This window comes from Brassica napus, chromosome C7 (assembly GCF_020379485.1).
Source record: "Brassica napus cultivar Da-Ae chromosome C7, Da-Ae, whole genome shotgun sequence".
In the NCBI taxonomy this organism is placed as follows: Eukaryota; Viridiplantae; Streptophyta; class Magnoliopsida; order Brassicales; family Brassicaceae; genus Brassica; species Brassica napus.
This window is the reverse complement of record NC_063450.1, coordinates 37,340,864-37,365,688: the sequence shown is the minus strand read 5'-3', so window position 1 is coordinate 37,365,688 and position 24,825 is coordinate 37,340,864. Positions and strand designations below refer to the sequence as shown.

The window sequence follows — 24,825 nt, the reverse complement described above, 5'->3', positions numbered from 1 at the left end:
TCCAAAAGTAAAACTTCAAACTCAACTTCAAAACTATTTATATTTTATAATATGGTCCTTATATTTGTCATAACTAATTTGAATTCATAAAACTTTTTTAAATAACTAGCACATATATAAATATACTACAACAATATTAATTAATAATGGCTATTTTTAGTTCTTTTGGAGATGCTCTAATATACTATTTTTAGTTCTTTTTCTTTCATTCGTCATCAACCATAATGGCAACATTGGGCTTAGAAATATGTATGTGCAATATACGTAACAGCTAGTGATTATTGTCATAATTCTCGTGATAAAAGAATAAAGTAATATTTAAGAACACGACCAAGTTTGATGTCACCATTTTTTTTCTCCTTGAAGCATCTGCAATTCTGATGGCGAAGACACCGTTATCTGCTTTATTTTATAAATATATATATTGTTATATGTTTTACGTAATAATACTAAGTTTTTACCGTAGCCTAGTGGAGGGGAAGCTGGTTTACAACCGTTTAAACTCAGGTTAAAAAAAGCTCAAGTTTTGCATTTTTTTTTTGTTTTTTAAGTAATGGCAAAACCATAAGTAAGTATTCTTCTTCCTTTAGTTATCGACCAGAGTTTCTGCAAATTTCATCATTATATTCAGTACAGATCTATCACGATTCAATGAAATCTTGTGTTTTTCTTATAATTTTCTCATTTTAACCTTTAATCTCACGTCTAGAAATCGATTCCAATCATTAAATTATTTTCTCATTCTATCCTGGCTGCTGTCGTTTCTCTCTATCTTCTCTCGTTTTTCTTTCTATGTTTGTTGACGTCATTGTCGTATCGTGAAAAAGAGAGACAAACTCAACCCTGTTAGAAGATAAATATGAAAATTGGATGATTATCCAGCTTGGACACTTGTCCTTCTCCCCTCATCAGCTTTGCACCATCACCACTGCACGTGTCAGTCCAATGGTTTTGTCGTTTTGTGTGTTTAACCGACTTCTCCCTTCTATATAAAGGGTTTCTTGTTCACTTGTAGTAATATATATGAGCAATTAGTTTTACGTATCTCTCTCCCTCGTAACAAACAAAAACATCACTTTCATCTCTCCCTCTCTCCCACAATCGTTTCCTTCTTCTTTCTTATATACTAAACACATAAAAGAATAATATAATTAATACTCAGATATATAAATACCTCACCTTTATTACACAACAAACCCTAATTTTAATTTGCCCCTAAATTGATTTTTTTTTTTAAAGTAACTTGGGTCGGGTGTTTATGGGTCGGGTCGGGTTTAAGTTAATGGGGGATCACAGTTCACAAAACGCAATTTACAAATCTATAATTTCATTTTTGAATTTTGATTAGAGAGGGGGCTCTATACAGAATTAAAAAGAATGGGGGGGGGGGGGAGTTGTAAAGAGATTTCATATCTCTAGGTGGTTTGGTAAAGAGCTTGATAGTATAGGTAGGAATAGATAGGGTGATGGTATTTACAGGGGGTTTTATGCAATCATCCATTTATAATATAATTAATGTATTATTTTTAAAACTAAAAAATAAATTAAAAGGTAAAATTATGTGAAATGAACTTTTAACTCCATATACCCCAAGTGTTCTTAAAAAAATCTAATATGTCCCTCTTATAAAAGTATTTAACTTTTGATTTTTTTTTAAATCCAAAACACATCTAAATACAATAAATCCATTAATGAATCTTCAGAATTACCAACCCAACCACAGTACTATGGGTTACCCACCCAAGCCCGATACAAATGGATCTTATCCTATAATTTAATTTTTTTTTTTAAATCTTTTCCTCTTCTTTCATGGGAAATTGGGCTCTATAACCTTCAAACAAATTATAATTCATTCACTATCTAAAACCCCTAACTCATCTATACAACTTACCTCTTATATATAATATTGACATATTGCCCCTCACATGCAACCGGTGAAACATGTAAGAAAAAAAATAAATTGATTTAATAATAATAATACTAAAACATAACTTGTGGCCCTTTGAAAAACACATTCTTTCATATGTAATTTATTTTGGTAACTTTGCAAAAGATAAAAGTCTTCTTCCCAGATTTATTCTGGAATTGATTTCTTCTCACAAGAAGGACAACCAATTGTGATAAATAAGAGACAACTGTTAAGGCATACACGGTGAGTAGACACACCAACTCTTTCATTTATTTTTCTCTTTCTCTTAAATCATTGATTTTTAGTTTCATAATCATGTTTTTGCTTTCATACTCTGTTTTCGTTTTTGAATCTTGCAAATGAGATTGAGATTATCGCATCAAGGTTATATCCATGATGCTTTACATATATAGTGGTGAAGAATAACGACGGCGGATCGGTAAAAGTGTCGCCGTGTCGAAAAAGAGAGAGGAGATGAAGATGATCTCTATATGGTGGTGAAGAATAATGACGGCGATTCAAGTGAATGTGTATCAGCCTGTGAAAAAAAATGAATTGAAGAAGATGAACTCGCCGTCTATACTATATTCGATGAAAAAAATAGTTAAGTATCGATTCTTTAATGTAGCTTTATATACATGTATCATACTATTTGAGACGTATTTCTATACTATTCTCTAAAATGTAATAATTTGTCATGTCTTCAAATTTGATAGTTCTTTTCTCTGTCATTTTGTGTGATTGGTTGTAATATGCAATTCATACTATATTGGTTTATGTGTAATGATTAAAACCAAATTTGGTTAGAGAGCAAATAAACCCTTATATTAGTGTACTATACTATACTATATTCTATACTATATTAGTTTATTCGCAATGATCAAAACTTCTCTAAAGCATTTACAAAGTCAATTTGAGACAATAATTCTATACTACCTGAGACAATAGTTCTATCATATTTCTTATATATGTACTAATCTGCCATGTTACAAGTTCCTAATTAGGGTTTAATTTGTGTAATATTAGAAAACAACTTATAGATTGTATTTGGGTTTATAGGTTCCTGGTTAGAGTTTAGATTTACTAAGTAGGGGTTTAGGTATAGTAGTCAGTAATTTTGGGTGGATTAATTATGTATAGTTCTTACCGCAGTTTGGGTGTTGTACTATGTCACTGAGATAGAATTGTACACTCAGAACCTATGGTTAAGATTATATTTGGGTTTAGATTTAGTAACTAGGGAGTTCGTTTAGGGTTTAATATTTAAATGGGTGGTATGGTTTAGGATTTTGTGATTAAGATTTAGGGTTTAGTATTTGGAAGGTGAGGGTTGAGTCTTGGGTTTAATGATAACTGTTTAGAGTTTAATATTTAAAGTTGGGTGTGAGTCAGTCATTCTATACTATTTATAAAGGTTCATACTATGCCGTCTACGTTGAGAAAATTGGCAGCATATTATATAGATTCTATTTGGGTTTATAGTTAAGTTATTTGGGTTTAGATTTAGTAACTAGAGAGTTTGTCTAGGGTTAAATATTTAAGTGGGTGGGTATAGTAGTCAAATTTGGTTAGATAGCATATAAACCCTTATATTAGTGTAATATACTATATTGGTTTATTCGTAATGATCAAAACTTCTCTAAAGCATTTACAAAGTCAATTTGTGACAATATTTCTATACTATTTGAGACAATAGTTCTATACTATTTCTTAAATATGTAATAATTTGCCATGTTATAGGTTCCTTGTTAGGGTTTAGATTGTCTAATATTGAAAAATAGTTTATAGATTGTATTTGAGTTTATAGGTTCCTGGTTAGGGTTTAGATTTACTAAGTAAGGGTTTGGGTATAGTAGTCAGCGATCTTGGGTGGGTTTATTATGTATAGTTCTTACCGCATCTTGGGTGTTGTACTATGTCACTGAGATATAATTGTACACTCGCAACATATGGTTAAGATTATATTTGGGTTTAGATTTAGTAACTAGTGGGTTTGTCTGGGGTTTAATATTTAAGTGGGTGAGTATGATTTAATATGTATGTTTGAATTTGAATTTTTTTTCAAGATCTGTTCGCGTAGAAGACTTACTAGTAAGTCATCTGTATGTAGAAGACTTACTGATGAGTCTTCTGGTCAAACGGACGACTTAAATTAAGTCGTCCAGCTTTGTTTGTTAAAAAAAAACACTTCAGACGACTTATATATACGTCGTCTACGAGAAACGGGCTAGTTTTGCATTTGACCGAATCGTGTCAGATCTTTGACTATTTCTGGACGACTTATAATTCAGTCGTCTCTGGGAAAGTTAAAATTTCAATATTTTATGAAAACTTGACGACTTACGTGTAAGTCGTCCTAGGTTAGTTTTGTAATTGAAAAATAAAACTTCATAATTTAACTTTAACCAGACGACTTAATATAAAGTCGTCCCTCCAGAAGACTTAATTTAAAGTCGTCCGGGGAAAGCAAAGTCGTCCAGAATTTTTCCCAATTTTCTGGTCAAACCTTGCTTATCCCGGACGACCTTAAATTAAGTCGTTTAGCTGGACGACTTTCATCTAAGTCGTCTGGAGAAAGTTAAATTTCAAGTTTTATTTTTCAATTACAAAACTAACCTAGGACGACTTACGTGTAAGTCGTCAAGTTTTCATAAAATATTGAAATTTTAACTTTCCCAGAGACGACTGAATTATAAGTCGTCCAGAAATAGTCAAAGATCTGACACGATTCGGTCAAATGCAAAACTAGCCCGTTTCTCGTAGACGACTTATATATAAGTCGTCTGAAGTTTTTTTTTTAACAAACAAAGCCGGACGACTTAGAATTAAGTCGTCCCTTTTAATTTTCAATTGCAAAAGTGACCTCTTTAGACGACTTACCTTTAAGTCTTCTGGACGACTTAATGCTAAGTCGTCTGCGGCAATGTTTATTGAACTTCTTCATTTCCCTTTTCTCTATGTTTACTAATGTGTTTTATTTTGAATATTTGCAGATGATTTTTCAGTTACATGCAGTGTATGGAGAATGGTTGTTGAGAGATTTCCGTTGGGATTTTGTGGTTGATGATCTCAAAGGAGGAAGATTGTTTTTATTGAATGAAGATTCAACACATGCTGAACTTGTTGCAATGGCTCAAGAAGATTATAACCTGGACATGAGAACAGTGAGTGTGGAGATTAGCTACTCATTACCAGCAGAAATGATGATGGCTCCAGGCAGTCTTCCCATTCATGTTACAAGTGATAGACAAGTTCGAAACTTGCTGGAGATACTCAAAACCCATAGAGTATGTCTTTGTGTATCAAGCCGCAGCAAGGTCGAAACGGTTTCAGAGAAAAGGGATATTGATGAAGCTGGTGAATGGGAAAAATATGTTGGTGATAATGATGAAGCTGGTGAATGGGAAGAAGATGTTGGTGATAATGATGAAGCTGGTGAATGGGAAGAAGATGGGGAGGAGGAAAATGGGGAGGAGGATGCTGATAATTCTATTGTTGGTGAAACGGATCAGAATGGTGGGGATTACAGTCTTTATGGAAAGGTTCCAGATGAGGACGAGGAAGATGATGATAATATTTGTTTTGAAGAAATCCAAAAGACATATGCTAAGACAAATGCTATTGAAGGAGGAAAATCGAATGGTACCAGTATCTATGTCAACCAGAGTTTTGTTAGCAAGGGTGCTCTGCTTTCAGAGCTGCGGTTGGCAGCAGTGAGGGGTAAGTTTTCTTTCAAATTATACAAATCAACGAAAACTCTCGTTGTGGCAACATGTCCGGTTAGCTATTGTGGATGGAAGGTCAGAGCGAGTGTCAAACATGGGACAAACACGTTTTGGGTAACAAAGTATGTGGAAAAACATTTATGCTCAGCGGGAGACCGAATCGCTCAGCGGAGACACTGTACTCCGAAGTATGTAGGTAGTCTTTTCATTGATCGTGTTGGAATCATTGATGGGATAACTCCGCAGCATATCACTGATGCAATGAGGAACATGTTTGGCATGGCGCTTGATTACACCACTTCATACAGAGCACTGTTATATGCACAAAGATTGGTGAGAGGATCAGCAAAAGAAGGGTATTCGCGTCTGGCATCATATCTCGAGCAAATCTCCATTGCAAATCCTGATTCTATCACGGCGATAGAACTTGATTCTATGAAAAGATTTAAGTATCTATTTCTCTCTTTTGGAGCTTCTATCAAAGGTTTTAAGTATCAGAGAAGGGTCATTGTGGTGGATGGAACTCACCTAAGTGGAAAGTATGGAGGAACTATGTTAGTTGCAGCCGCACAAGATGGCAATTTTCAGATATTCCCATTGGCTTTTGGGATCGTGGATGAGGAAGATATACCTTCTTGGGAATGGTTTTTCACAAAATTGGCTAGTTGTATATCTCATGACAAGCCTCTGGTGATAGTCTCCGACCGGCACAAGGCCATTAAAAGTGCGTGTGATAAGGTGTTTCCTTGGGCAACCCGAGGAATATGTTATTATCACCTTCAAGATAACATTGTCAAAAAGTTTAAAGGGAAACATCTCATGTACTTGGTGAAAGGGGCTGCTTATACTCACACGGTTTACGATTTTGACTGGTACATGGCTGAGATACGGAGTGCAAACCCGGAACTTGCAACGTATTTGGAGAAAGCCGACGTCAGGCTATGGTCAAGGGTTTATTGTAAGGGGAACAGGTTCAACATAAAAACAAGCAACATTGCTGAATCTATTAATTCCGCACTGAAGCGAGCAAGAGGATTTCCGATTACGTTCCTGCTGGAGTTCATAAGGCAGAAGTTAGGAAAATGGTATTGGAAAAGGAGACAAGATGCTTTGAGTCTCACAACTGAACATAGCGGGGGTGTTGAATACTTGCTTGCTGTTCGAGAAGAGATAGCGGGTACGATGACGGTCGAACCAATTGATGGATGGCATTTCTTTGTCAAAGGTGGCAAAATGGACTGTGTGGTTGATTTGGAACATGCAAAGTGTGATTGTGGTGTCTATGGAGTGGAGAAAATACCTTGCTCTCATGCTATAGCTGCTGGAATACATGCTGGTTTGCATATCTCCACACTTGTATGTCCACTGTACTCAAAGAATTATCTGTATGCAGGATACTCAGAGAATATATATCCTATCGTGTCACAACATATTGAGGAACGAGAATGCTTTCCTCCAGAACTAAAGCGTGGTCGGGGGAGACCGAAGAAATCAAGATGGCAATCTTGGTTGGAGCTATCTAGGATGAGAGGACACAAACCCAGGAAGAAACACAGGGCACGGAGATGCTCAAACTGCAAGGAAACTGGCCATACGAAACCACAATGTACACAAAATTTTTAAGTCGTCCAGTCTTGATTACCCGTCCAGACGACTAAATTTTTAGTCGTCCAGTGTATTTTATTTTTAGACGACCTTCTACTAAGTCGTCCAGTGTATTTTATTTTTAGACGACCTTCTACTAAGTCGTCCAGTGTATTTTATTTTTAGACGACCTTCTACTAAGTCGTCCAGTGTATTTTATTTTTAGACGACCTTCTACTAAGTCGTCCAGTGTATTTTATTTTTAGACGACCTTCTACTAAGTCGTCCAGTGTATTTTATTTTTAGACGACCTTCTACTATCCCTTCAAGTCGTCCAAACCTTCTAGACGACTTATTTGTAAGTCGTCCAGTTGGAAAACCTTCCAGACGACTTATAATAAGTCGTCCAAACCTTCTAGACGACTTATTTGTAAGTCGTCCAGTTGGAAAACCTTCCAGACGACTTATTTCTTCCAGACAACTTATATATTTACAAGTTCAAATACAAACACTAATCTTCCAGACAACTTATATATTTACAACTTATATATTTACAAGTTCAACTTATATATTCAAATACAAAGACAAGTTCAAATACAAACACTAATCTAATCATACAAGCCCACGAACCTATCACCATCCACATTTTCTTTTAGATGCTGATCAACAAGCTCCTTCCATATATCCACCGCCATATTATCCCTCATTTTCTTTGCGTTGCACCTAGCAAAGTCTTTAGGGTCAAAGGAGACACCGAGAGCATGACATTCAATGTACTTTACAGTGTACACGCCACAATCACCATTGTTGGCCGTGGGTACACCTTTCAGCGGTCTCTCATATGTGTATGGCTCAAACCCGTATTTGACCCGTATTTCGTCGGTGGCTGCGCACTCAACAAGCAGATAAGGGACCATCTGGAGAAAAGGCTCCATTATCGCATCCCATGCGTCTGGTACACTAGATGAAGGTATGCTGTCCCAGACGACTATGTGCCTCTTAGGGATCGATATCCAAATAGCAACCCAATGCTTGTCGTCCAAGTTCACTGGCGCATAGATATCATCAATGTCCTCCCCCCACTTCTTGTTTGATTGGCAAAATGAAGGTATTGATCCGTCATAAAAATACGACGCCCCACCAGGTAGAACTCTTCCTAAACCTTTGTGATCAGGTTCCGATGTTTTGAAGAGGTGATACTGCTCTCTCCAAGACTGGGAAAAGTTGTGATCCAGGAAGCACATTCGCTCGCTCCTGAAAGCTTGTGGGTTCTCCTGATACCTCTGCCTTAGCACATTAATCCAAGCATCTATATGCTGCATATTAAATATAACAAGTTAGAAGTTACCAGACGACTTAAATATAAGTCGTCTACGTGGTCGTCCAAGTAGACGACTTTCCAGACGACTTATAATAAGTCGTCTGGAAAGTAGTCTACTTGGACGACTTTGTAGACGACTTAAATCGTGTGCAGAAGACTTACGCAGTCTTCCAGCCATCCTCTGGCTGTCCGGAGGAAGTGGTACCACCTTGTTGGTGATGTACGTGGTTTGTCCTCGGTCTTAGTTAAATAATGACTGCAAACAAAAAAAGCAATCAGTTTTGGACGACTAAATCAAGCTATTATGGGTAAAGCAATCACTTACGGATCAGTTTTCAACCAATCAGCGAGTTCCTTCAACCGATCTTTGTTTACTGGCGGAAATGGATTATAGGCTCCCACTTTATCTTTTTTTTTCTCTGCCGTATAAGGAGATCTCACAGTGGGAGCAGGTTTCTTCGCTCGTTTACTCTTTGCACGCTTGTCCAATACAACCAGGCTCGGTTCTGAAACTGGATCGCTTGGCTCGGTGGAAGCGAGGCTCGGTTGTTGATCGGTGGAAGCGAGGCTCGGTTGGTGATCGGTGGAAGTGACAGCAACAATCTCTTTGGAGGTCTTATTTACCGAGTTCGCCTCGGTTGCTGTATCCTCCGGCAACCATCTCTGCAATAAAAGTTGCACACAAGTTAACTCTGGACGACTTAAACAAAAGTTGTCTGGACGACTAGTTGGACCTGGACGACTTAAAATTAAGTCTTCCGTGGTCAACTAGTCGTCCAGACAACTTACGTTTAAGTCGTCCAGGGTCAACTAGTCGTCCAGACAACTTTTACAGTCGTCTGGACAACTAGTTAACCCTGGATTTGATACTAACCTCTTTGATTTGAGGAGGCTGTTTCTTTTGAGGAGGAGGCTGTTTCTTTTGAGGAGGAGGAGGCTGCTGCTGTTTCTTTTGAGGAGGAGGAGGCTGCTGTTTGGTTTGATGAGGAGGAGGCTGGTTACTAACCACGGTTTCATTGGCATGAGGGGTAGCCTGTTTGTTTCTACCCCCGGTTTCTTTGGCAAGAGGGGTAGGTTGTTTATCTTGAGGGGTAGCCTGTTTGTTTCTACCCCGGTTTCTTTGGCAAGAGGGGTAGGCTGTTTATCTTGAGGGGTAGCCTGATTGGTGACACCAACCTTCTTCTCCACAGCTTCCAATCTATCGGACAACTTCCTAAACTCCCTCATGCACTTATTAAACCCTTTTTTCATGCAGTCAGCTACGCCCTTGAACATAATTTCCAACTCCTCTCTGGTCACCCCTCTAGCCTCTTCTCTAGCCTCTTCACTAGCCACTTTAGGAGCCTCTTTACGAGCTTTCTTCCGAGGTCTTGGATTGTCTTCCTCCTCCTCCTCCTCCTCCTCCAACACAACCATCTCTTTGGCCTTCTTTGATGGAGTCACAACCTTAGGTTTTGTATTGACCTTAGTACCAGTGACTTCCCAGCAATCCATGGTCCACTTCCACGGTCTCCGCTCATACATGACTTTAATGATGTTCTCCGCGGGCAGGTCCTCAACCTCAGAGTCCCATTTTGGCCACATTTCACTAATGTCCTTCTCAACAAAGTTGATCACGCGGGTCTGCAGTAAATAGAAGAATCGAGTTAGATATTTGAAAAAAAATACTAAATAGACGACTTAATTATAAGTCGTCTACTATGTCGTCCAGCTGGAAGACCTTCCAGACGACTTATAATAAGTCGTCTAATAAGTCGTCCAGATGGAAGACTTTCCAGACGACTTAATTAAGTCGTCCGATAAGTCGTCCAGCTGGACGACCTTCCAGACGACTTATAATAAGTCGTCTGCGCAGTCTTTTGGATTGAAGTAAATACCTGACTCAAGATAGCAGCTTTCATTGATCTGCGGCCTCTGCTGCCCTCGTAAGCCAGTATCGGTGGAGACGGACTGTCTGCTCTGGGACCACCAATACTAGCACCCAATTCCGGCATAGCTGTGTACGTCCAGACCTGAAGAACTTGTATAAACCCATCCACGGTGTAACAGCCAGCAATTTCTTTGTTCCACAAAGAGTCCATCAGCACCTTAAATGCGACTCTCCCCCATGGATAATTCTCAAACCGTTCTAAATCCATCACTAGCCTTGCCAGAGTAGATCGTGTAGCGGTTGAAAACTTTCTCCCTTCAATGAATCCAGTGAAGATGGAGAGGTACGCGAGCCGCTTGCGATCTTCCCTGGACCAATCCCCGCATCTCTGCAGTGCTGCTATTATCTGATCAGTAGTTGGCCCAGCTTCCAGATGAACTCCCAGCATCCCCCAGAAAGAAACCATCTCTGGGGTAACGTCACATTTTGGTGTCTCAAGGTCCTCGATGTACTCGCAGTTTAGACCAGTGAGGTTTTCAAACTCTAACAGTGAAAACCTCAAAGGTTCTGGACCAACGAGAGACCACATCTCATACTTCTTCTTAATGTCCAGCTTGAAACTGAGCATGTAGTGAACCAGCCTTGAAGCCCAACCAAATCCCTGCTCCTTGAACTTGATGAAAACTCCCAAACTCGACTCCTTGAGCTCTTCAAATTCGTCATCAGTAAGAGCTTTCCTAAGAGCAGTATGCAACTTGCTGTTATCCGTATGATACGAAATGCTATTGTGGGCTTCTGGTTCTTCCCCTGATGTGTATAACCTACGGGGGAGTTCTGGAATATCCATCCTTTTTGTCTGCAAAATAATCAAAGACAACAATATAAGTCCAGACGACTTAGTAGACGACTTATAATTAAGTCGTCTGGAAAGTCTTCCAAATGGACGACTTATATTTAAGTCATCTACTAAGTCGTCCAGTTGGAAGACTTTCCAGACGACTTAAATTACTTACAAGTCTTCCAGTCGCAGAAGGAGTTGGAGTACTCGTCATTGCGGTTATAGATCTGAAAAAATAAACGTGAAACGGTGAGAATGAGTAAATTGATAGAGACAACGTTTTATGTTCATCTTTTCCTCGAGATTGATGACTTAGCGGCGTTAGGGTTTACAGAGAAACGGCGCTAAGGTTTACAGAGAAGAAGCGGCGGCGCTAGGGTTTAGAAGAAGCGGCGGCGCTAGTGTTTAGAACGTTGGTGACCACGGTGGCGAGGGCGACGGTTTGTTCGGAAATAGTGGAAGCGGCGGCGCTAGGGTTTAGAGGAATCGGCGGCGCTAGGGTTTAGAGGAATCGGCGGCGCTAGGGTTAGAAGAAGCTGCGGCGACAACGGTGAGAATGAAGTGAGATAGATAGCCGATGTTGAGAACGATGGTTTGTTCGGAAATCGTGGGAATTCGAAATCGCCTTTGAGAGAGAACTGTTAGGGTTTCTGAATATCGCGAAAAATGAAAAAAAAAAAAAATCACCTTATATATTGGGTAAATAATCCGGTTAGCTTTAAAATTACATTGGTAAACTTTAAGGTTTGGTCCGGTTTAGACGACTTATTCTGGCTGATAATGTACAACAGACGACTTAATATTTAGTCGTCTGTTTTCAGACGACAAAATATTAAGTCGTCCTAGACCCTAAAATGAACCCCTAAACTAAAATGACTAGATTAACTAACTAACCACGTTATAAAATCAAATTATACTTAAATAGTGTTTACTATACACAGAAATGAACACGCATAAGTAATTTTAAAAATTTTCAAAAACGGTTTTAATGCTTTCCAAAATCTAACCCTAAGAACACATACAATACTACAACATATGTTGATGAAACATAAACTTAAGAATATCATGACTCACTACTTTCACTCATCTATGCTGAAAACAATTGAAATTTGTTATATCTTAATTTATACCTCCTAAGACATATGTTAATTACATAATTCCCATTTTTCACTTATCAAAATATTTTTTACAAAATTTTTAAATTATGTTTAAGACTAACTGTCCAGACGACTTTAAGTTAAGTCGTCTGGACGACTTATTTTCAAGTCGTCTAAACAGACGACTTGCGAGGGGTAGAAACGTAAAAAGAATTCCGTTTTTTTGTTTGGTCACAAGGGGATAGTTGTAATTTCAATAGCCTTTTAGGTTACTTTTGCCTTTGACCCAAGTTGGGGTATTGTTTTGGGTTTGACTCCAAGTTTTGAGTCACACTTGGCAATTCTCCTTTTTTATCTTGTATACAAAACATTGATGTTTTATAATATAATTAATGTATTATTTTTAAAACTAAAAAATAAATTAAAAAGTAAAATTACAAGAATTTGAGAAATGAAATTTTGTTGATAAAACCAAAAATGAATAATTAGAAAAATGTATTTATTGTTTCTTAATATGTGTGAGAAATCTTAAACATCATGAATTTGTATACAAAAGGAGTATTATAATTCATTTTCTAACAATACTATAATTACGTGTTAAACTGTATAAGTAAACATTGCCAACATGAAAGAACTCAGACCAGACATCAGGGCAAGGGAGCAAAATAAGGCATTCTCTTAAATACTATAATTACGTGTTAAATTGTATAAGTAAACATGGTCGGATCTGATATTCTGGGGTCCAAGTAAGGAAAAAAAAGAATTAAACAGTTTAGTAGCTTATGTCTCTATATAAAATATTTTAAGATTCTGGAGATAAAACAAATGTGTTATTGGGTTATGCCCATATATATGGCTCTGAAAGTAAACATGTGGTAAATGGTAAACAAATGGCAATGAACTTGGGGATTTGTTTTGTTTATTTGTTTGGGTAAGGGATCAATGAAATGTGAACTGATTTGACTCTCTTCTTGACCATATCCATAAACGCTAATTACGTTTTCTTTAAAGTTGTGGTGGAAAGATCATGCCTATAATTATCCCCATTAAGTAGCGGAGGCAAAAATAAAACTAGTGGACAATGAATAAAGTATTAATCTTTCTCACTTTCAATAAATACCATCCCCGAATAACTTGTTACTTTACATTTTCCAAACTCAAGATCAACTAAAACAACCTTTTTTCGTCTGAGACGAGACAAGAAACATGGATTTCCTCACCGACCAAGTAAAGAAGAAATTCTCCGACAAGAAACCGGAAACTTCAGACCCTGACCCGAACCACAACAATAACAAACCGGGCCACACCGTTCCAACACATAAACCTGCTTCCAGCTCCGATCCAACAATGCATAAGCCAGCTACAAACGCCGAGCTCATGGCTAGCGCCAAGATCGTAGCGGAGGCTGCTCAAGCCGCTTCTCGCAACGAGACAGACAAACTCGACAAAGCTAAAGTCGCCGGAGCCACCGCCGACATACTAGACGCAGCTCAAAGATACGGCAAGCTTGATGAAAAGAGTGGTGTTGGTCAGTACCTCGAAAAGGCTGAAAATTTTCTCCACAAGTACGAGTCTTCCAACTCTCACTCCTCTGGCGGTGCTGGCAGTCACGGTGGTGTCAGCGGAAGCCATGGAGGAGGAGCTGGAGGACCGGCGGTTAAGAAAGAGGATGAGAAGTCGGGAGGTGGCAGCCATGGGTTAGGAGACTATGCTAAGATGGCTCAAGGTTTCATGAAGTGATTAATGTTTAATTAGTAGATCAACAAATAAATAATTATGGTAGTGATATATTATCTTCCATGGTTACTATTAAATATAAGTTGTCAGTTTTGAATTTGTTAACTGATGGATCATGTAAAATAAAATATTAGCTTTGATTAGTTCTCATTACTCATGGGAAGCCATTAACTTTGTAAAACTAGAGATGATCTTAAGATGTTTAAAAACCAGCATCCGAAGGTAAACCAAAACCAGAATTATATTCAGATAGAATTGGTTTATCCAGATCTGATTCTCTTTTTAGGGTTTTCACAAAAGTTATGATGGAGACATCTAAACCCAAAATCAAACATAAAACTTAAATTATGTTATAAATATAATGAAAAAGTTTATCTTTATTCATAACATAGAGATTCGTTATATAGAAAATTACATCGTCATAGATAAATAGAAAGATTACAAATCATAATCTCTTGGTTATGAGCAATACACAATCTGGTTCATAACACTCTCCATTGGATGTCATAACCATTTAGAGCTTGTAATGTGCTTTAATGTTGCCTTATTAAAACATTACCAGGAAAATCCAATTGGGACAAAACCATGGTGAAGGAAAAAAAGTACAATACACATTACTCCCCCTGATTTGGACATTACTGAAGATCCCTTGGACCTCTCCAATTTTCTGAAATCTGTGGGTGATGAAGATCTTGGGCAGAATATGCTTCGTCCTCGAACATGATAGTTGCTTCTTCTTTAGCATCAGTGGTTTGGTAAAGAGCTTGATAGTATAGGTGGGAATAGATAGGGTGATGGTATTTACAGGGGGTTTTATGCAATCATCCATTTATAATATAATTAATGTATTATTTTTAAAACTAAAAAATAAATTAAAAGGTAAAATTATGTGAAATGAACTTTTAACTCCATATACCCCAAGTGTTCTTAAAAATATCTAATATGTCCCTCTTATAAAAGTATTTAACTTTTGATTTTCTTTTAAATCCAAAACACATCTAAATACAATAAATCCCTTAATGAATCTTCAGAATTACCAACCCAACCACAGTACTATGGGTTACCCACCCAAGCCCGATACAAATGGATCTTATCCTATAATTTAATTTTTTTTTTAAAATCTTTTACTCTTCTTTCATGGGAAATTGGGCTCTATAACCTTCAAACAAATTATAATTCATTCACTATCTAAAACCCCTAACTCATCTATACAACTTGCCTCTTATATAAAATATTGACATATTGCCCCTCACATGCAACCGGTGAAACATGTAAGAAAAAAAATAAATTGATTTAATAATAATAATACTAAAACATAACTTGTGGCCCTTTGAAAAACACATTCTTTCATATGTAATTTATTTTGGTGACTTTGCAAAAGATAAAAGTCTTCTTCCCAGATTTATTCTGGAATTGATTTCCTCTCACAAGAAGGACAACCAATTGTGATAAATAAGAGACAACTGTTAAGGCATACACGGTGAGTAGACACACCAACTCTTTCATTTATTTTTCTCTTTCTCTTAAATCATTGATTTTTAGTTTCATAATCATGTTTTTGCTTTCATACTTTGTTTTCGTTTTTGAATCTTGCAAATGAGATTGAGATTATCGCATCAGGGTTATATCCATGATGCTTTACATATAGAGTGGTGAAGAATAACGACGGCGGATCGGTAAAAGTGTCGCCGTGTCGAAAAAGAGAGAGGAAATGAAGATGATCTCTATATGGTGGTGAAGAATAATGACGGCGATTCAAGTGAATGTGTATCAGCCTGTGAAAAAAAAATGAATTGAAGAAGATGAACTCGCCGTCTATACTATATTCGATGAAAAAAATAGTTAAGTATCGATTCTTTAATGTAGCTTTATATACATGTACCATACTATTTGAGACGTATTTCTATACTATTCTCTAAAATGTAATAATTTGTCATGTCTTCAAATTTGATAGTTCTTTTCTCTGTCATTTTGTGTGATTGGTTGTAATATGCAATTCATACTATATTGGTTTATGTGTAATGATTAAAACCAAATTTGGTTAGAGAGCAAATAAACCCTTATATTAGGGTACTATACTATACTATATTCTATACTATATTAGTTTATTCGCAATGATCAAAACTTCTCTAAAGCATTTACAAAGTCAATTTGAGACAATAATTCTATACTACCTGAGACAATAGTTCTATCATATTTCTTATATATGTAATAATCTGCCATGTTACAAGTTCCTAATTAGGGTTTAATTTGTGTAATATTAGAAAACAACTTATAGATTGTATTTGGGTTTATAGGTTCCTGGTTAGAGTTTAGATTTACTAAGTAGGGGTTTAGGTATAGTAGTCAGTAATTTTGGGTGGATTAATTATGTATAGTTCTTACCGCAGTTTGGGTGTTGTACTATGTCACTGAGATAGAATTGTACACTCAGAACCTATGGTTAAGATTATATTTGGGTTTAGATTTTAGTAACTAGGGAGTTCGTTTAGGGTTTAATATTTAAATGGGTGGTATGGTTTAGGATTTTGTGATTAAGATTTAGGGTTTAGTATTTGAAAGGTGAGGGTTGAGTCTTGGGTTTAGTGATAACTGTTTAGAGTTTAATATTTAAAGTTGGGTGTGAGTCAGTCATTCTATACTATTTATAAAGGTTCATACTATGCCGTCTACGTTGAGAAAATTGGCAGCATATTATATAGATTCTATTTGGGTTTATAGTTAAGTTATTTGGGTTTAGATTTAGTAACTAGAGAGTTTGTCTAGGGTTAAATATTTAAGTGGGTGGGTATAGTAGTCAAATTTGGTTAGATAGCATATAAACTCTTATATTAGTGTAATATACTATATTGGTTTATTCGTAATGATCAAAACTTCTCTAAAGCATTTACAAAGTCAATTTGTGACAATATTTCTATACTATTTGAGACAATAGTTCTATACTATTTCTTAAATATGTAATAATTTGCCATGTTATAGGTTCCTTGTTAGGGTTTAGATTGTCTAATATTGAAAAATAGTTTATAGATTGTATTTGAGTTTATAGGTTCCTGGTTAGGGTTTAGATTTACTAAGTAAGGGTTTGGGTATAGTAGTCAGCGATCTTGGGTGGGTTTATTATGTATAGTTCTTACCGCATCTTGGGTGTTGTACTATGTCACTGAGATATAATTGTACACTCGCAACATATGGTTAAGATTATATTTGGGTTTAGATTTAGTAACTAGTGGGTTTGTCTGGGGTTTAATATTTAAGTGGGTGGGTATGATTTAATATGTATGTTTCATAACTATGGCTGATAAATTTTAAATATATAGTAAAATAGTTATAGATTATATTTGGTTTATAATTTACTGATTACAGTATAGATTTACTAATTAAAGGTAAAAAAACAGTGATGTAGATGACTTTGACATTGTCGTTGTCAATAGTGTGCACTAAATTTTAGCCACATCTTATTTTGTTGACATCATATTTAAGTATCTTATTCACCATATTTTTTTGACCACATCATCTCTAACAAAACAAAGTCACTGGATAATTAAAGGAAGAAAAGGTAGAATGGCATAAATGTTAGTTATTACATTATGTTAAAATCAATGACATGTAATTTTTTTTGCAATCTCAGATATCTCGCAAATTCTCCCTTGTTTCATCTCGTCTGTCTTGTCGCCTTCGTCATTTTCATATATTTTTTCTGGCTTTGAATTCTTTCTCTGAAACAAGAAGCCTCAAGATCCATAATATCCAACTTGGAACCAGTCCAGCCACCTCGCTTCAGGTACGAAATCTGATGAACCTTACCGATTTCAGTATGGGTTTTGGTAGCGTATTCTCATTGGTTAGCGACAGATTGGTGTTGGTTTGTCTAGGGATTGGTTCGGGTTGATTTGGGTTGAAACTAGATCGGGAACTACATGGGAAAATGTAGTCTGGGATACATCAGGTTGAATTGTTCAAGCATCCTCATGTATTGCTTCTTCAGTATAGAAACTCCATCTTCAAGCTTCCTAGTGGTCGTTTGAGACTTGGTGAATCAAGTTTTACTTTTACTCTTACTGTAACCTCTTTATCTGTGCTCAAATCTCAATTGCTGAAATCTGGTTTCTTCTTAGATATTGAAGGCCTGAAACGCAAACTCGCGTCAAAGCTTTTGGTTAACGAGAATGTTCTTGTTCCGGGTTGGAGGTAAGAACCATGGATTCTTGTCCTCAGTACTGTTCTGATTGTTTTTGGCTTGAGAATGGTCTCTCTATAATACTACAAAACTGTAATAAAATGCAGGTAGGAGAATGCATTGGGATGTGGTGGAGATCAAACTTTGAGACATTGATGTATCCATTCTTGCCTCCCAATGTGAAACACCCAAAGGTTAGTTTAGTTCCCCACTTACATGTTAGTAAAAGTTGATAGTTTTTGAAGATTCTTGTGTTTAACCTTTTTTATCTTGTATACAAAAGATTGATGTTTTATAATATAATTAATGTATTATTTTTAAAACTAAAAAATAAATTAAAAAGTAAAATTACGAGAATTTGAGAAATGAAATTTTGTTGATAAAACCAAAAATGAATAATTAGAAAAATGTATTTATTGTTTCTTAATATGTGTGAGAAATCTTAAACATCATGAATTTGTATACAAAAGGAGTATTATAATTCATTTTCTAACAATACTATAATTACGTGTTAAACTCTATAAGTACACATTGCCAACATGAAAGAACTCAGACCAGACATCAGGGCAAGGGAGCAAAATAAGGCATTCTCTTAAATACTATAATTACGTGTTAAATTGTATAAGTAAACATGGTCGGATCTGATATTCTGGGCTCCAAGTAAGGAAAAAAAAAGAATTAAACAGTTTAGTAGCTTATGTCTCTATATAAAATATTTTAAGATTCTGGAGATAAAACAAATGTGTTATTGGGTTATGGCCATATATATGGCTCTGAAAGTAAACATGTGGTAAATGGTAAACAAATGGCAATGAACTTGGGGATTTGTTTTGTTTATTTGTTTGGGTAAGGGATCAATGAAATGTGAACTGATTTGACTCTCTTCTTGACCATATCCATAAACGCTAATTACGTTTTCTTTAAAGTTGTGGTGGAAAGATCATGCCTATAATTATCCCCATTAAGTAGCGGAGGCAAAAATAAAACTAGTGGACAATGAATAAAGTATTAATCTTTCTCACTTTCAATAAATACCATCCCCGAATAACTTGTTACTTTACATTTTCCAAACTCAAGATCAACTAAAACAACCTTTTTTCGTCTGAGACGAGACAAGAAACATGGATTTCCTCACCGACCAAGTAAAGAAGAAATTCTCCGACAAGAAACCGGAAACTTCAGACCCTGACCCGAACCACAACAATAACAAACCGGGCCACACCGTTCCAACACATAAACCTGCTTCCAGCTCCGATCCAACAATGCATAAGCCAGCTACAAACGCCGAGCTCATGGCTAGCGCCAAGATCGTAGCGGAGGCTGCTCAAGCCGCTTCTCGCAACGAGACAGACAAACTCGACAAAGCTAAAGTCGCCGGAGCCACCGCCGACATACTAGACGCAGCTCAAAGATACGGCAAGCTTGATGAAAAGAGTGGTGTTGGTCAGTACCTCGAAAAGGCTGAAAATTTTCTCCACAAGTACGAGTCTTCCAACTCTCACTCCTCTGGCGGTGCTGGCAGTCACGGTGGTGTCAGCGGAAGCCATGGAGGAGGAGCTGGAGGACCGGCGGTTAAGAAAGAGGATGAGAAGTCGGGAGGTGGCAGCCATGGGTTAGGAGACTATGCTAAGATGGCTCAAGGTTTCATGAAGTGATTAATGTTTAATTAGTAGATCAACAAATAAATAATTATGGTAGTGATATATTATCTTCCATGGTTACTATTAAATATAAGTTGTCAGTTTTGAATTTGTTAACTGATGGATCATGTAAAATAAAATATTAGCTTTGATTAGTTATCATTACTCATGGGAAGCCATTAACTTTGTAAAACTAGAGATGATCTTAAGATGTTTAAAAACCAGCATCCGAAGGTAAACCAAAACCAGAATTATATTCAGATAGAATTGGTTTATCCAGATCTGATTCTCTTTTTAGGGTTTTCACAAAAGTTATGATGGAGACATCTAAACTCAAAATCAAACATAAAACTTAAATTATGTTATAAAAATAATGAAAAAGTTTATCTTTATTCATAACATAGAGATTCGTTATATAGAAAATTACATCGTCATAGATAAATAGAAAGATTACAAATCATAATCTCTTGGTTATGAGCAATACACAATCTGGTTCATAACACTCTCCATTGGATGTCATAACCATTTAGAGCTTGTAATGTGCTTTAATGTTGCCTTATTAAAACATTACCAGGAAAATCCAATTGGGACAAAACCATGGTGAAGGAAAAAAAGTACAATACACATTATTCCCCCTGATTTGGACATTACTGAAGATCCCTTGGACCTCTCCAATTTTCTGAAATCTGTGGGTGATGAAGATCTTGGGCAGAATATGCTTCGTCCTCGAACATGATAGTTGCTTCTTCTTTACCATCGGTCATGCCACAATTGATCGAACATATTGAGTCATCGACCTCATATACACACACACGAAATCTTGGATGATGTTGCTGTGATATGCATGTACCACCATGTGTAAAACATAACCTGTCTGAAAACAAATCAACAAAACCAAATAACCCCTATTTGGGCTGGTTAGTATAAAATAAACCAAAATCAAAGGCTTCTTCATCGTTCTTCTTATGGACCAATCAGATCAGTGTCTAAAACAAGACTTCTGCATCGTCCATCTCAGGACTAAATGGACTTCTTTATCGTCCACCTTTGGACTGAATGGATCAGTGTCCAAAGCAAATAATCTCATGCCCATGTACTAGATAATGGGTGAGACTGGTCCATATTAAATCTCTTGAGTACCCTTTTCTATATATACTATTTGATGCACAAGGATTTCATTGTTAATGTACTCAAACTGTAATCCCAAACAAAACTTTGTTTTCCAAGATCTTTCATCTCAAACTCTTTCTTGATATATTCAACTGTTTGAAAAATTGTATCCAGAGGTTCCTAGGATATTCAGATCATATACTTTGATGATTATCAATATTGTTCTCGAGAACTTGCTGTACTTTCAGCTCAATACCCTCTAGTACTTTCATTATCTAGTGGACCATATAAATATGCAGTCACTACATCAACTTGCTGCAAGTCTAATTTTCTCTCTTATATAGCCAGACTTATGAGAAATCTAAAAGTAGTTGCATCCACCACATGGGAGTATGTCACCTCATAATCTATTACTGGTCTTTGTGAGAATCATTGTGCAACATCAGCTTTATATCTCACGATTTCTATTCCTCACAATACTCATTTATATCCACTGGTTTTAACATCATATGGCGTCTTAACAATATGGCCAAATACGCCTTTCATCCTTAAACTATTTAACCCCATGTTTTCATTCAATCCAATCTGTTCTACGAGTGCGCACTCTTATATTGACGTGGGTTCATGATCCTTGCTTATATTCATAAATTCAAGTGTTACCTTGTATGCAAATAAATCATCTTATGTCGACATTCCTTATTGGTTCCATTATGTTCCAGACATGATATAATCGATTGAGATTCATTATTATCAGGACATTTAATACTTTGCAGCTTGGCGTCCCAAGCTACATTGTTTGGTACCTGTACCTTAGAGCCGGCTGACCTTATCTCCATGTCTGGGATGGTTTCCTTAGTAACCTCGGATTTGGATTTTGATTATCATTCTCTGCACCTTTCTTTTGTTTCCGAGGATTCTTATCTTTTGGAACCTATTTGGTCTACCACGTTTCATACGTTGTCTAGACCCTGTAGCAACTCGACTGTGTCTATTCTTGGACATCAAATTTGTTGGTGCTTTACAAGCTGGTTTATATATGACTTAGTCATTCTTTTTCGGGTCAGCAAATGTGTCTGGCATTTGATTAGCTAGATTTGTAAATGTATAATCTTTGGACGTCTATTTCACATTCTTTAGTCTGAAGATCATGCCAACACATTGATGGTTGATTCCATTCTATTTATTTTATCATTCTTTTACCAGCTTTATTATTATTTTTTTCTCCTGGTCTTAAAATAATCAGTGTATCTGGCCTCAAATATAATCGCCCATAGTTGGCTCAAAGTACTTTATTATTGTTGGAGAATCATATCCAACATATATCCCCATCCTCCTTTTGAGGTCTCATCTTAGTTCTCTGTGGTGGAGCAATTAGTACATAAACAACACATCCAAATGTCTTATGATAGGGTATGTCCGGCTCTTGACCCGTTAATAATTGTGATAGGGGATATCTATGCTCACTAAATGGCCTGATGCATATTAACTTAGGTGCATGTAAATTTCGTGTGGCCCAAGCTGTGAATGGGAGTTTTGACCTCATAAGTTATGGTCTATCAATCAGCTATTTGCGTTTTAAAAGATTTTGGCCAAGCCGTTCTTGGTATGGACATGTATCACAGAATTGTCCACACTTACCCCCATGGACATACCATAATCATTTAAACGCTTGGGACATGTATTCACCAGTATTATCTAGACATATAGTCCTTATTTATGAAAAAAGGGCTCGTAGCTATTTTACTGGTGATGGCCTAATGAGTTTCCCTTGTGTACATGCTACACACGTGAGATTCTTTGGGATAACTCTTCTTATCTTTTAATGTGTGCCTTTTGAATATCAATTTTTGCATCATGTTTGGACCAGGATGGTCAATCCGGTCGTGCCATAAAGTGTATATTTTCGCAGGCTTTTAGTCTCTATCATACTGATCTATGCATAGTCTAGGCCAGTAGAGAATGCAAGTATAGTCTTTACGACTTATTATGGCCTTAGGCGATTTTATACATATATCTGAAGGAACTCTTTGTTTCCTTCGCCCATTGTTTCAATATGGAAATCATTCATTCTTATATCTTTAAAACTCAATAGGTTGCTCTTACTCTTAGAGTTGAGTGAATATAAGGCATCACTGATTTCTATATGCATACCTTTAGGCAATAATATATTAGCCTAGTCATAGTCTTCTTTCAGACAAACGATACCTGCTTTAGTACTTATATTGGTGTTTTTCAGTGTACTTATGTAGAAAAATCATTCATTCATTTAATCAGACAATATAATAGAAATAAATTCAAGGAGATAAAAATCAGAGAAAACATACAAGCAAAGCAATCACACAAGTTTGATGTCGAAATCAGATTATCAACTTGATTCTTTTAGGCAATCATAAGTCTCATATTCCATAAGATCATCTTGATCATGTTCGAAATTATTTTCACCATCTTTATAGACCAAGTGTGTTTTAGAATTCTTCCCTTTCAGACTCTCTTTGATAGAGGTCACAAAAATGTTTGGGAGTTCTTCATATCTTAGCCCAATGGCTCCCCATTCCACATCTATGGCACACTGATTTGGTCGAGCTTTGTGGTTTAAAGGATATACCACGGCCACTGCCTTGACCATGGCTCAAATTGGGTTGATACCCACGGCCTCTGCCATAGTGATTCCCACGGCCAAATGTGTTATAGTGGCCATGGCCACGTCCTTTCCACCCTCCACGGCCATGACCGCGTGGTCTATCATTCTGGACGTAGTTACCTTTTTTTTTTTTTCTTCTGCGGCCTTATTGGTATCAGGTAATGGGGTTAATCCAGGAGGTCTCAATTCACTGTTTCTCATCAGTAATCCATTATTTTGTCCAGCTAGCAATAGACTCATCCACGGACTTATAGTCCTGGATTCTGGGATTCCTCCAATAAAATAGGGCATTTGGTAATAACACCGTTCTTTGGTGATCATATCTCGATTTTTAACTCTGTCCAAAGGTCTAGAGGATTCTCTATAGTTAGATATTGATCTTTGAGACACTTAATAAGATGATGGCTAATAATTAATATTACCATGTATCAATCTTTCTCATTGGCATTATTGTCTTCTATGATACATTCACCAAGTCTTTTTGACTTTAGGATAATCTTTGTATCCAATGCCCACCGTAAATAATTATCTCCAGAGAGATTTAGGGCAGCAAAATCCAGGTTGATTTTCGACATCTCAAATCATATATCACTCAATATTTAGGTATAATTTTTATGCAGCCTTACTCTTAAAAACAATCAATTCGGATTTCAATCTTGTGAGGACAATGAGACTATCAATCTTAAAGGCATTTAATCAATCAGTCAATTTCTAGCAAGTCCCAGCAATACTATTTCTATGTGCTCATAATATTATGGTTTATCAAAACTAGCAAAAACGAATTCAATTAATCATGCAATTAGGGTTTAACAATCAATGGATTTTAGCAAGACCAGTAAAAAGATTTATTAATCACTCAATCAGTTTCAAGGCTGATTTTAGCAATACTAGAATATAGATTTCAAGCATGAATTTCAATGAATCAGCTTCAAGGCTGATTTTAGCAATACTAGAATATAGATTTCAAGCATGAATTTCAATGAATCAGTTTCAAAGCTGATTGGTATTTAGCATAAACCATGTGTAAATAATTTATCTAGTATCCGAAATTATCAAACCTCAAAAACATATATTCAGATCAATCAATTTAATCGAACTTAGCATACAATCTTAAACCTCAAGACATTAGATTTTATCATGAATCTATCAACCTAGCATACGGATTCTCAATTCTCA

At 36.4% G+C, this 24,825-nt stretch overlaps 3 protein-coding genes and 1 long non-coding RNA gene across 4 annotated transcripts in view; all 4 read left to right on the top strand.

Moving 5' to 3' along the window:
- LOC106408119 (disease resistance protein RBA1-like) overlaps window positions 1-24,825 on the top strand; it is a 70,754-nt gene that overhangs the window by 16,605 nt on the left and 29,324 nt on the right. The window contains exon 4 of the mRNA XM_048764226.1: window positions 8,511-8,523. Within this exon, the coding sequence (XP_048620183.1) occupies window positions 8,511-8,523 (13 nt within the window). The remainder of the gene's footprint in view (window positions 1-8,510; window positions 8,524-24,825) is intronic.
- LOC106395787 lies at window positions 1,397-2,720 on the top strand. Its single transcript, XR_007326603.1, has 2 exons — window positions 1,397-2,152; window positions 2,323-2,720. It is a non-coding gene; the product is annotated as an uncharacterized LOC106395787 (long non-coding RNA).
- LOC106409823 (nodulin-related protein 1-like) lies at window positions 13,313-14,234 on the top strand. The gene has a single exon (XM_013850378.3). The coding sequence runs from the start codon at window positions 13,551-13,553 to the stop codon at window positions 14,082-14,084; it is 534 nt and encodes a 177-aa protein (XP_013705832.1). The 5' UTR covers window positions 13,313-13,550; the 3' UTR covers window positions 14,085-14,234.
- On the top strand, window positions 19,156-20,053 carry LOC106409683 (nodulin-related protein 1). The gene has a single exon (XM_022706092.2). The coding sequence runs from the start codon at window positions 19,380-19,382 to the stop codon at window positions 19,911-19,913; it is 534 nt and encodes a 177-aa protein (XP_022561813.1). The 5' UTR covers window positions 19,156-19,379; the 3' UTR covers window positions 19,914-20,053.

What these genes read in the sequence shown, in the direction of transcription:
- LOC106409823 (XM_013850378.3), top strand. Translation starts at nt 13,551, where the DNA reads ATGGATTTCCTCACCGACCAAGTAAAGAAGAAATTCTCCGACAAGAAA.
- LOC106409683 (XM_022706092.2), top strand. Translation starts at nt 19,380, where the DNA reads ATGGATTTCCTCACCGACCAAGTAAAGAAGAAATTCTCCGACAAGAAA.